The following is a 13,562-nucleotide window of genomic DNA, read 5'->3' as shown; positions in this document are numbered from 1 at the left end:
AAAAAGTGCGTTCAGTGGTGCAGCACTCGGCGCTTCCTAAATTTGAACATTAAAAAGCCGGAAGCCGACTGGGGGATGTTGACATAGCCTCTGGAAGAAACTTAGGGGTTAAAATATCCAAGAATGGTTTATCCCCTTGAGGAAATAGTGCCTCCAGGAGCACCATGAAAACCTGGAGTATTTCTTTAAATACTTGTATAACATTGTATTTTTTACCGTATACATATTCTCTGACTCCTGAATCAAATGTTTATTTTTTTAGTTCACTTTTAATGAAAATAAAATTGCATTTTTTTAAAGAAACACAAAACTAGATAAATGTCAACTGAATTGTTTTATTATTTCCAAAAACTGTTTTATTAATCCCAAAGATGGTTTCTTTTTAATATATGGTAACTCATATATTGTGCCTTCAAATATGTAAACAAAAAAATTTGCTACCTACTTAGAAATGAAGTCATTGAATTCTGATGACCAAAGCTCTGGTTGCCGTAATGTTGGAGGTGGATTCCTGTAAAAATATAAGCTATTACAAATTTAAATGTTAAACAATGGGATACAAATTATTATGCTCACAATGCATATGTCCTTTATAAATATATGGGTTCAAGAAGAGATCGTAGCCGTATTAGTCAAGTGATGCAGATGTAAAAAACAGATAAAATGTGTATCTTGTAATACCTTTTTTATTGGACTAACAGAATTTTGTAATGACAAGTTTACGACCCTCTGCGAGAATGGTGTCTATTTTCTATCAAACCTGTGTCTTATCTGCACTCATGTCACTTTAAACTCCTCTATCACAACTCAACTTTGAATTCTTAGTGTCGTCTCTGCTCAGAGATGCTTTAGACTTGAGAAAGGTAGGTGCTCCAGAAAGCTTGTAATTAACAAATTCTGTTAGTAATAAAAAAGGTATTACAAGATACAAATTGTATCTGTTTTTTACACACAAACACACACACACACACACACACATATATATATATGTATATATATATATATATATATATATATATATATATATATATATATATATATATATATATATGTAATCCAATGTGTTTGTACTCCTGGTAGAGAATTGTTTGTGCCTGGTGCTGGCCTGACTAAATCCAGAATCCAAATAAATTGACAGCACTCAAAGGACTTAAGGCCAGAGAAGGTGAGTATAGGTAATACTAATCTTTTATTTATTCATATAAAATCAGTCAACGTTTCAGTCCCTCCTAAGGTACTTTCATCAGGACAAATGAATATATTTGAAAAAAAAATGCACTTAATTTTAAAAAAATATTTTCCAATTCGTTTGCTGTTCTAACGTGTCAAGTTTGACTTAACTTTAGTAAATTGTAGTATCAATGATTTTCAATATAGCAGAGGTTAGCATTATTATATAATGTAAATACATGTGCGTATATCATGTTACATTTTACAAAACCAAACGTTTTGTATTACTTAAAATGGGTAACTTTGAAGTAGAAAATATTTTAAATGGTTTTGCAAAATACCCCACAACTGTTTGAGGGCCTGTATATTCTAATAGAATAATACCTGGGAATTTTAAACAGAGCTCTCATAGGATGCACATCTGACAGTGGTGGATCTCCATCGCCAAGTTCAATAGCTGTAATTCCTAAGGACCAGACATCACATCTTGAATCATATGTTGTATCCACTTGCTGTTCACATGCAATTACCTGTTTAAAAAAGAAAAATAATTTAATAATATGTGTGGGTTCTCCCTGAATAGACATTACCCTAGTGCAGGGATAGGCAACCTTCGCCCCCCAGATGTTCTGGACTACAACCCCCATAATGCTCTTACACCCATTATGCTGGCAAAGCATCATGGGAGGTGTAGTCCAAAACATCTGGCGTGCCGGAGATTGCCTATGCCTGTCCTAGAGGGTGAATATTTAAGCTGTATCCTTTCTTAATTGAGCTGTTCTTTGATTTGTTGGACTATTCACTTATCTGTGACTTGCCAGAAATTCATTGGGGAATTTTAGACTTAAATATCAACATTGGAAAAAAATTCATAAGTTCAGCAATATTTTCAAGGCCAGCTATTTTAGCTCAACATTTATTATTCTTTATTGAATTTCTCACCATTTCAGTGAATACCCATGTGAGTACTATTTTTAATACTCTTAGGGGCTCTCATTAAGATTGACAGATCTGTTCAGATGTCCTCAGACCTGTCACTCTTAATGAGAGCCCTAAGAGTATTAAAAATAGTGCTCACATGGGTGAGTCTAGTGGAACATTGCCTGTACCTCGATGTGCAGAACTATGATGAGCTGAAATGTGAGTCTGGAATTGAAATGTCTCTCATTCAGAGGAAGCCTGTGTAACATGGCAGAACTGCTTTGATATGTTCTCCCTATCATGGCACAATCAAGAAGATATTTTTTCTCAATACACCAAAATGTTTTCATTTCATTTTTTTAAAAGTGTGTTATAATTTCTTTTTGAAATAGTTTTTACTCAGTTTTGGCTTGTTTGATGAATAGAAAGGACCCTTGTAATAAATGTGTTTACAAGAAAAATCTTCCTTTTTATAAAAAAATTTTTCCCTATTCAAATGTGATGTGAATGCCTATGATGTGAAGTGACATGCAGTCAATATTCCATAGAGCAGGTTGATAAGTCTATCTTTCTAATGCAAGATTATCTCGAAAACTGCAAGCTTTTTTCACTTTTTTAATAGCTGTAAAATAAAGTCTCATGGATAAGTTCAAGACATATTTCCATCATTTTTCAAGTGGGCTTTTTACAACAAACTAACTAAAAATTTATAAAAAAAAAAAAAAACCTTGTGCCCCAAACCTCTTGGAGACTCGCCACCTCACTCCCAGGTATTGCCATGTGATTGAACAAGATAAGCACTTGGACTGAAGTCAACTCACTCGTCTCCAGTATTGCTGTGCATTGCTTTCGATACCACATGTATGTGGTATGTTGCAATCTAAGGATGTATGAGTGAAGTCACTCAGTCTGTGTTTAGTGTTACTACTATATGTTTGTATGGGAGAGGAATAATTGGCTTAGAGTCATTCAGCTATGGCCAAGTGAGTGAAGAGTAAAAAGGAAACCAACCAGCGAAGGTTGGAGGGAGGGCTGGAGTTGAAAGGTTCAGTGGAAAGACACTTTAGTACTGAATTGGAAGCATAACTTACACACATCACATAATATCTAACCTCAGGTGCCATCCATAAAGGTGTTCCAACGGACGTATTCCGCTTCAGACGAGTGTTAGTTAGCTGTGCAGACACACCTGCATTATTGAAGGTACAACATTTTATTTATTCATATTTACCATCATTTGCAGTATTAAAAAAATAAATAAAAAAATGTGATGTAATTGAAAAGGGGTCCAAATTATATCTGCAACAAGTTTTACGAAAGACGTTCGGATTAATCAACAAAATGAAAGTAGACAGTCACAGGGGAGTACCTTACACTATAAACTGTACAAGGAGCAAAATCTTATGAATATTTATTTAAATATATTGATGGGATGCATTTATGTATGGAAACTCCCCTGAGTACACACTCATGCACCATCTTACCAAAGTCCACTAGCTTAACCCCTCCGTCAGTAGTTAGTAAAATATTGTTTCCTTTGACATCCCGATGGATAGTATTATGGCAATGTAAATGCTGAAGACCCTAATGAAACAAAACAAGTTGAGTAAACACAACCATCATCAAATTTACACCCCTGGTTCCCTTGTCCTAATGACTCGGAAATCCACTTATCTGTAAAACACAAAGGCCTTGATTTAATATTGTTGGATAAGGTTTCCAAATTATTTAATATTTTTAAATTACTTAAATTACTAAATTACTAAATATTATGACAAATATTAAAATGTTGTAATATTTTACATTTCTTTGATATATATATATGTGTGTGTGTGTGTGTGTATATATATATATATATATATATATATATATATATATATATATTTATATTTTGTTTGATATTTTAATATGTTTAAAAAATAATCTTAAAAGGTTATCCAACAATATTAAATTGAGGCCAAATTTAGCATTTCATACCGGAGCGCACATGGATGTGACACTAGTATTGTACCGACGCTATCATTCCAAAGCTCCACAGCAAAAAGGAGCCCTGCATAAAATTTACATAGACATTGACAATAAAATTCATTATTTAATCCTTGGGTGCGTGACCATCGGAATCTTTGAAACATTAAACACAGTGACCTCAAAAAAAGTGTTAATAATTGGAAAACGAATCAACCAACATTTCCAATAGTCAAAGGTGTGAGCTGAGAACATACTTTATTATTTGTTTACTATATACCCATTATAATACTGAAAATATAAATTTGAACAAGACCAAGATATCATAATTACAAAGATTACTTTGTAAACAAATGACTGCACTTTTGATACTGTGAGTTGTACTACTTCAAAGCTCTGTTATAAATAAATAGAAATATTTGGCTTAAAAGCATCCCTCGTAAAAAAAAAAAGAGGACATTTTTGTACTGGCTGCACCTAATAGCCAAAGAGACAAAGGAGAGAAGTAGGACGTTGGGCACAACAAATATAATACAACAACAATTTCCAGGCTTCAACAATCTGAAGACATTGGTTTGAAATTTGCAGAGTGGTGCCTTCCAAGGAATGCCATCAAATTCCAGGTAAATATTGTTAAGCAGGGTAAACGAGCATTACATTATCATTTGTATTTACCTATTTTGTCACGCCGACTACATGTTGCAAAAACTATATTTTTGCTTCTATGTTAACAATTTAGACTTTTTTTGCATCTTTTTGTTTAATTAGATTTTCTTACGTAACTAATTATTTTCATGTGTAAGGCTACTTTATATTTATCTTTAAGTAATATTTCTTCATTACTTCCAACTTTATACATTTGTTTAGATTTCTTCCTTTTTCTTTCTCTCCTTTTTTACTATGTAGTTCAAGGATTTGATTTTAATTAAGACTATCTTAACTATTTCTACGCCACCCTAGTTAAATTTAGAGTAATTTGAATTAACAAAAAAATAAGGGGAAAAAAAAGAGAAGGGGAACGTGGAAGGGAAAGGAGAGGAAGCAGAAGAGGGGAAAAGGGAAAAAGGGTAGAGAGGGAAATATAAAAAATGTCATGAAGGAAAAACAAAGGGAGATAAGGAAAGATAAAAATGTAAATAATACCTATGTGACGTAAACATTATTATATATCCTTTCAGAATGTTTGTAACTCATGGCTAATTACTATTAAACAATTTTAAATGTCTCTGGTTCAGGTTTCATTTGTAAACGTAAAGGGTCATCAAAGTAACTTTAGCTTAATGAAGCAGTTTTGGTGTATATATATATATATATATATCATGCCCAGGAGATAAAAACTAAAGTGAGTTACATCTGATTGAAAATGAAACCATTTTGTTTATATACAGGCTGCATCAGTGAAAGCCAGGGGAGGTATGGCTAGAGTTGCATAAACAGAAACAAAGGTGATTTAATGTATACATGGTGGAGAATTGAGCAGTGAGACTTCAAAGCCATCATATATACACTACACTAAAACTGCTTAATTAAGCTAAAGTTGTTTTGGTAATTATAGTGTCCTCTTAACATTATGTCATGTAAAGTAATCTAAGATGTTTACATCTCTAATGATTGTCTGATACGTTTAACTCTCTCTGTTTCAATGAAAAAAAACTAATATATTTAAAAATTCAGACATTCCCTGGGTCACATTGCGCATGTATCTCTATAAAAGGGTTAATTGATGAATATAAAATTTGACTTGTTTCATTAAAATGTGTAGGCCAACCCAAACAGCAATATATTCATTCAATACATGTTTTTGCCTTTGAATATGTGCTATACTTTCACTGTGTTAATTAAATGTTTTGCTCATTTTCTAAACAAATATAATTCGGTACTGAAGTAACTGAACAGGTTTATCATGTTCTGTGTTGGATTTTAGATAACTGTGGAGAGTGTTAGCTCTTTGTTAGCTTAGTCTGGAGTTAAGTGAATAACAAAACCTTTTACTTGCATAAGGAACATCAATGAATAGTCCATACATCACTCAATAATCCACCAATGAGCATAAAAGACTGAGCTCTGAGTTCTGTGTGTGATTGGGTTAGAGAACATGAATATGTTTATGGAACATTTTGTTATATCTGGTATGTTATTACATTTGATGTGTTCCGCTGGTAAATGTTAGCTTGCACCAACATTGTCTAAATTCCTGGTAAAGATTCTTAGCTGTATAAGTGCCCATTGTAAGTGCACTTTCAACTGAAGGGAAAATCCTGTGCTTATTCCTGTGATCTTGAGATCTACATTTTATTATTTGATAATAAGGATGAATGGTTAGTTATTACCATAAGAGCCTCGTGCAGAATGTATGCTATAATGGGTTCATTCATCCTTTCCCCTCTCTTCAGAAGTCCTTTTGCAAGATCAGTTACAGATCCCCCATTGCACAGCTGAAAATATGAAAGAGCATTTTAGGAATATTATCCCTGTATCATTATAAAAAAATTATACATCAATAAAGTAGAAAGTGCACAAAAGTAAGAATTGTTTAAGTGATAGTATTATGAGTGCAAACATTAATTAGATATACGTAAAATATAATGTGAGCAAATGCAAAATGTAGCTGTAGTCAAATTCGTAGATATGGTAAATCCTCATATTTGCTCTGCTAATCCCATTAGTTAATCTGTTATCAATATAAATTGCATTTTTTTTGCCACAATATGTTGTGAAAATCATTAGCTAGCCAACCTCTTCCTGGAAGTGACAAAGTAAACTATAGCAGTAGGTAGTGATCTATAGGTTTATTAATCTCATTTTTAGAGTCGATATTGATTGCTTTTATTTATTAGAACACTCAGAGAAAAAGGTCTGATTGTAAGAAAAAAATGTTGTGTTGCTCTTTCCCTGAATAAGGCTCCCTATATCAGTGGCTGAGTGACTGCTTATTTTTTATTTATTGGAACAGTATACCAAATGAAAAAGCAAGGAAGGTGTGATAAATTCATTTTCTCCATCAATAGACAATCAAGGAAAATGCACACAAGGCGTGCAGAGCCATTAAGCCCAGTAGGAATGCATATTTCACAATAGTCCTAGATTTGGTGGCACATTCTGAATTAGGGGTTCCAGTCCCAAATCTGTTCTCTGGTATTCCACTACTGGGGAATCACACCTTCATGACTCCCAAAGTTGGGAGGTATGGCACCTGGTGTGCCCCAGTTTAATCTCTCTGCAAGACATATTGCAATTCCCAGATAGGTACCCCAATATATGATAAGGAATTGCATCTCAAACTTAAAGTGACACTATAGTCACCACAACAATTACAGCTTAATATAGGTGTTCTCTTGTCTATAGCCTGTCCTTGAAGGTCCTTGCCTAGTGTTTACATTACAAAAGGTAATAAGGGAAAGGGGGCCCCGGCAACTTAAAATGTGTTTTTAACTCTATAGACAAGTTTGTATTCCTAACACTATTTGTGTTTCTTTAAAATGAAGGTCATTTGGAAGATATAATGCTTGATCGAAAGGTATAATATATGATCTAATGCTTTATTCTTAAGCATTCTGATTATCTTGTAGACTTTAAATACCTACTTACTCCTATCATATCTCTTATATCATATCTCTTTTACTTGTTGCACAATAACACTATATTGGAAATATGCCCAATATGTAAAGATGCTTACTTATAATACACAAAAAATCAGGACCTTTTCTGGATACATAGTTACATAGTTACATAGCTGTAAAGAGACTTGCGTTCATCAAGTTCAGCCTTCCTCACATTTGTTTTTTGCTGTTGATCCAAAAGAAGGCAAAAAACCCAGTCTGAAGCACTTCCAATTTTGCAACAAACTAGGAAAAAAAATCCTTCTTGACCCCAAAATAGCAGTCAGATGTCTCCTTGGCTCAAGCAGCTATTACCCCACTAATTAGAAATTGTATCCCTGTATGTTATGTTTTTTGCAAGTATTTATCCAATTGCAGTTTAAACATCTGTATAGACTCTGACAAAACCACCTCTTCAGGCAAATAATTTCATATCCTTATTGCTCTTACTGTAAAAAAACTTTTATTTGCCTTAGATGAAATCTCCTTTCTTCCAATACAATCCTTTCTTGGATACATTTAAACATATTTTTCTCCCATATTTCCTACAGATCATATACTAATATTATAATCAATAATGTATTAATATGCTTACTATGTGTATCCTAAAGTGTCTTTGGGTTTAAATGTCCCTTCTATTAATATTCTTTATACAATATTCACTTTTACTGATGTTTTTTTGGAGATGCAAATGGATTAATAAATAAATATGCAGCAGACACCTCTAGAATGAGCCATAATTGATCTCCGGTCTTCACATCTTTCTTAAAATACATTCCAAAGAACTTTACTACATTGGGATGATCCGAGAGTGCTTTGAGTATGTTATATTCTGCCTCGATTTCATCATCAATATCCTCCTATAAGAGATGAAAAAAAGATTTACTGGAGATGAACAGTTTTCTGGATCTTCATGAATGGTCAAAGTATATCTCTGGTCTTGTAAGTAAAGAGTGAAAATGTAGCAACCTCTATAAAATGTATGTAATTTCAGCAATATGTTTAAAATGAGAAATATTTCCCGTAAACAAACTTCAATTGCTTCCTTTTTGCAAAGAAAATAAAGATATTAAACAGAAAAAGTGAGGATTGAGTAGGATAAAAAATGCAATATATTAATTAGACTTCAGTAAATACAAATAATACTTAGGTACATAAAAAAGAAAAATATTACAAAGTCATAATGTGGTATATTGAACCTGTTGCTGAAAAAGTCGTGTTTTTTTTTTCTGTTTTCTGCTTGTCTTGGGAATTTGACTTACCTTTTTCCTATTGGTCAGTTTTTATACTCTCAAATGTGTTGCAATGCAGCTTGATGAACATTTACGTTTGAACATTTTTTTTCTCTCGCAATTTTTGGTTGTTCAAAGAAGATATAAAACAGCTGTTGTTATGTTGCATCCCTCAAAACTGAAAAATAAATTTAACTTCCCTTTCATTATAAAAATGTAATAAAAAAATTGACATCAATCATTTGATATTGCTGTTTATGGTAAAATAAGTAAATAAATAAATATATTAATAATACCATAGATGTAAAAATAAGCAAACAGTAATGATTACGAAAAAAGAGCAATACTTTGGTATGTCCAAATTGAAAAGCTTTCTATTTAAGGAGCTTTGCTAGATCCAACCTTCAACACAGTGTTTTAAAGAATAACCTGAGTTTGTAGCCATTGAATTTTTTTTTAAATGGATACATACATTTTCTATTCATAGTGTTTTTCCCCACATCTTTCCATATTAGTGTTTTCGGTAAGAAAGGAAGCTGTTTTAAAGGGCACACGCTTAAAAAAAAATGAAATAATTTCAATACATTTCACTTTCTCAATTGACATTCTGATGGAGGGGGTAGAATTACCTTTAAAATGTCACAAAAAGATTGAAAGTTGTTTGGCAGTAAACAACAAGCACCTATTGAGTTTGTTTACATTAATCCATATCGTCATTCCAGCTATTAACCACAAAACATTTTTTTAACTTGACTTAACTTGACTGCCCAAGGCAGAGGACTCATATTGCTTCAATATAAGCTTACAGGCTACCCCAGTTACACAGAGACAATCACTATTGCTTGCATGGAAACGTTATTATAGTGATTGTTACACAGAGACAATCACTATTGCTTGCATGGATAGGTTATTTTCCTTCAATAGAACTGATAAAGGGATCAATTCTTCCAAAAACAAGACTGTAGCTGCTGTATATCTCTGATGCTGACCCAGGAGAGTGTGCCAATCAAAATTCTACATTTAGATGAAAAAAATTTAAGCAAACTTTAAAATATTTGTAATGCTTAATGTTCCTTTAGGGATAATGGTATCTCTGTATTTAAGTTAATCCAGTACAATACAATCAATAATCCAGTACAATCCAGTAAAATCAAGGAACAATGTTACAAAGCAACTGCATCATCCCACTACTTCTTGAAACCCTGTGAAGGTGGAGCACGTCGACGTCACGTCGGAATGTGATGTGGCGTTGTGTGCCTCCAAGCACCTCCTGGTTCTCCACTGTCTAGTCGTGGCCATTGCAACACTGACCGACACACACTCACTGTGACACACACACACATATCCACACACTCACATCATTTTATTTATTGCTCCCTACCTTTGGGAGCTGTTGTGAGGACCTTCAGTCTTCCTGCTCTTCACTTCTCCCTCACGCACGTCATTTTCCGGCACCACAAATCACTACAGACGGCACGTGCGAGGGAGCAGTGAGGTGCAGGAAGACTGAGCTCCTCCAGCGACCTCTCCAAGTCCTGGCCGGGTAAATTTTAGCAGAGTAGGCACCTGCAATGTAGGGAGAGCAGGTACCTACTCTGCTTTAACACTAAGCATGTCTCAAACTCGCGGCTCGCCGGGCTGCAAAGTTGTTCATTGTGGGCTGCATGCGGCCCGCAAGTTTGACATGCTTGCATTATAACCTTCCTCTGCCGTCTCTTACCTGCTGTGCCCCCTCATCCCAAACACTTATCCACAGATATATCCATATTATTTGATTCCCTTGCATCCTTCTGTGTATTTGTCCATCATTCTTTTACATTCTACACTTGTTTTGAAAGGGCCCTCTTCATCTACTGGTGCCATGTGACAAACCTGTTTTGTCAAAATGTACTGTTTATCTTGGTTTATCTTGGTTATCTGTTATACAGCTCTGATAAATATGTTGGCATTGCGACAATTGTCTAGTGTAACAGCTATCTTTCTAAACATTATGACTGTCTGGAATCAAATAATTGTAATTTTAATTGTAGTTGATTATTTGCCTAACGCTCCAAAATAAGACAAAGGGCCAGCAAATCACTCTGGTAAAATTCAAAATTTAAAAGCTGAAATGGGCAAGTATCTATACCTGGCAAAAACCTGGCAAAGGTATACATGAAGAATATTGCTGTAGTCAGGTGACGTAGATTAGCTAATTTTGTATACACATTGAGAACAATTGTCTAAACACTGATGATGTAGTAAAGTGACAATATCAAACTACATACAATAAAAAAAAATTAATTCAGCGTTATCACAAACAGCATGACGGTAACTAATGCAAGTCACAAAAATGCATTGGATTCAATTCTTCTTTAAAAGAAAAACTACATGGTAGAGCATAGCAATTTTTACATATGAGCCGTATGTCCACGATGTTTCTTCATGAGACCCACTGGATTGATAATGGCTCTCAAAACAGCCTGATTAATATTTTTAAAACTTCAGATTGAAGAGATAAATGTTGTATTTCTTTATATGTATCACTGTCAGTTTTCTAAAGCAATGTGGAAACTATATCAGTTATTAGTGATGTTGCGAACATAACATTTTCGGTTCGCGAACGACAAACGCGAACTTCCGCAAATGTTCACGAACGGGCGAACCGGGCGAACCGCCATAGACTTCAATGGGCAGGCGAATTTTAAAACCCACAAGGACTCTTTCTGGCCACAATAGTGATGGAAACGTTGATTCAACGGGACTAACACCTGGACTGTGGCATGCCGGAGGGGGATCCATGGCAAAACTCCCATGGAAAATTACATAGTTGATGCAGACTCTGTTTTTAATCCATAAAGGGCATAAATCACCTAACATTCCTAAATTGTTTGGAATAACGTGCTTTAAAACATCAGGTATGATGTTGTATCGATCAGGTAGTGTAAGGGTTACACCCGCTTCACAGTGACAGACCAAACTCCCCGTTTAACGCACCGCAAACAACCGCAAACAGACCATTTGCACAACTGCAAACTCCCCACAAGGTTGGATACCAAGCAAGCTATGTCCCGTTCCTTGTCCTCACTGATGTCATTGAAGGTCTCTTCCTCCACCCAGCCACGTACAACACCAAAGGTCCCCGAAAGGTGACAACAAGCCCCCTGGGACACCTGCTGTGTTTGGTCTTCCACCTCCTCAAAGCCACCTTCCTCCTCTGACTCCTCTTCTTCAGACTCCTCTCTCTGCGTTGCCTCTCTCTGCGTTATTATAAGGTGTGTTAAGTAGTACTATTCCTATCAGTTTAATCCCTGTTACATCCCCTATCAGGGGACGTGTATATAAGGCATTGATTTTAGGAAGCGGGAGATGGAAAAAGATGCTTGGTCGGTCCTCCTACTTCAAATTTGGGGCACTGTGCGTGCAATCTAATGTGCCACCACATAGGAGTGGTGTGTTAAGTAGTACTATTCTTATCAGTTTAATCCCTGTTATGTCCCCTATCAGGGGACGTGTAAATAAGGCATCGATTTTAGGAAGCGGGAGATGGAAAAAGATGCTTGGTCGGTCCTCCTACTTCAAATTTGGGGCACTGTGCAGGCAAACTAATGTGCCACCAGATAGGAGTGGTGTGTTAAGTAGTACTATTCTTATCAGTTTAATCCCTGTTACGTCCCCTATCAGGGGACGTGTATATAAGGCATCGATTTTAGGAAGCGGGAGATGGAAAAACATGCTTGGTCGGTCCTCCTACTTCAAATTTGGGGCACTGCGCGTGCAATCTAATGTGCCACCAGATAGGAGTGGTGTGTTAAGTAGTACTATTCTTATCAGTTTAATCCCTGTTACGTCCCCTATCAGGGGACGTGTATATAAGGCATTGATTTTAGGAAGCGGGAGATGGAAAAACCTGCTTGGTCGGTCCTCCTACTTCAAATTTGGGGCACTGCGCGTGCAATCTAATGTGCCACCAGATAGGAGTGGTGTGTTAAGTAGTCCCCCTCATCAGGCCTTTTTTAGTCGAATGTATCGCCCACTGTCAGTCCCTTCAGGATCCATCCCTCATTCATCTTAAGAAAGGTGAGGTCATCTAGACTTTTTTGACCTAAGCGACTTCTCTTCTCAGTGACAATACCTCCTGCTGCACTGAAGGTCTTTTCTGACAGGACACTTGAAGCGGGGCAGGCCAGAAGTTCTATCGCAAATTGGGATAGCTCAGGCCACAGGTCAAGCCTGCACACCCAGTAATCAAGGGGTTCATCGCTCCTCAGAGTGTCGATATCTGCAGTTAAGGCGAGGTAGTCTGCTACCTGTCGGTCGACTCGTTCTCTGAGGGTGGACCCCGAAGGGCTGTGGCGATGCGTAGGACTTAAAAAGATCTGCATGTCCTCCATCAAAAACACGTCTGTAAAGCGTCCTGTCCTTGCCGGCGTGGTCGTGGGAGGAGGAGGATTACTTTCACCTCTTCCCCTGTTAGATTCCTGTTGTGCTGTGACATCACCCTTATATGCTTTGTAAAGCATACTTTTTAATTGATTTTGGAACTGCTGCATTCTTTCCGACTTGCGGTAATTCAGTAACATTTCATGCACTTTCTGCTTATACCGGGGGTCTAGTAGCGTTGACACCCAGTACAGGTCGTTCTCCTTCAGCCTTTTTATATGAGGGTCTCTAAACAGGCATGACAGAATGAAAG

The 13,562-nt window shown here is 35.8% G+C and overlaps 1 protein-coding gene across 1 annotated transcript in view; it reads right to left on the bottom strand.

Annotated features, from left to right (window-relative positions):
- Window positions 1-13,562, bottom strand: part of MYO3A (myosin IIIA) — a 168,731-nt gene that overhangs the window by 135,569 nt on the left and 19,600 nt on the right. Inside the window, exons 3-8 of the mRNA XM_063453143.1 lie at window positions 8,378-8,512; window positions 6,387-6,491; window positions 3,576-3,675; window positions 3,204-3,280; window positions 1,555-1,700; window positions 446-511 (exon numbers count right to left, since the gene is read on the bottom strand). Of these exons, the coding sequence (XP_063309213.1) occupies window positions 446-511; window positions 1,555-1,700; window positions 3,204-3,280; window positions 3,576-3,675; window positions 6,387-6,491; window positions 8,378-8,512 (629 nt within the window). The remainder of the gene's footprint in view (window positions 1-445; window positions 512-1,554; window positions 1,701-3,203; window positions 3,281-3,575; window positions 3,676-6,386; window positions 6,492-8,377; window positions 8,513-13,562) is intronic.

The sequence above is a fragment of the Pelobates fuscus genome, chromosome 4 (genome assembly GCF_036172605.1).
Source record: "Pelobates fuscus isolate aPelFus1 chromosome 4, aPelFus1.pri, whole genome shotgun sequence".
NCBI lineage: Eukaryota > Metazoa > Chordata > Amphibia > Anura > Pelobatidae > Pelobates > Pelobates fuscus.
This window is presented reverse-complemented; position numbering and strand designations above follow the sequence as displayed.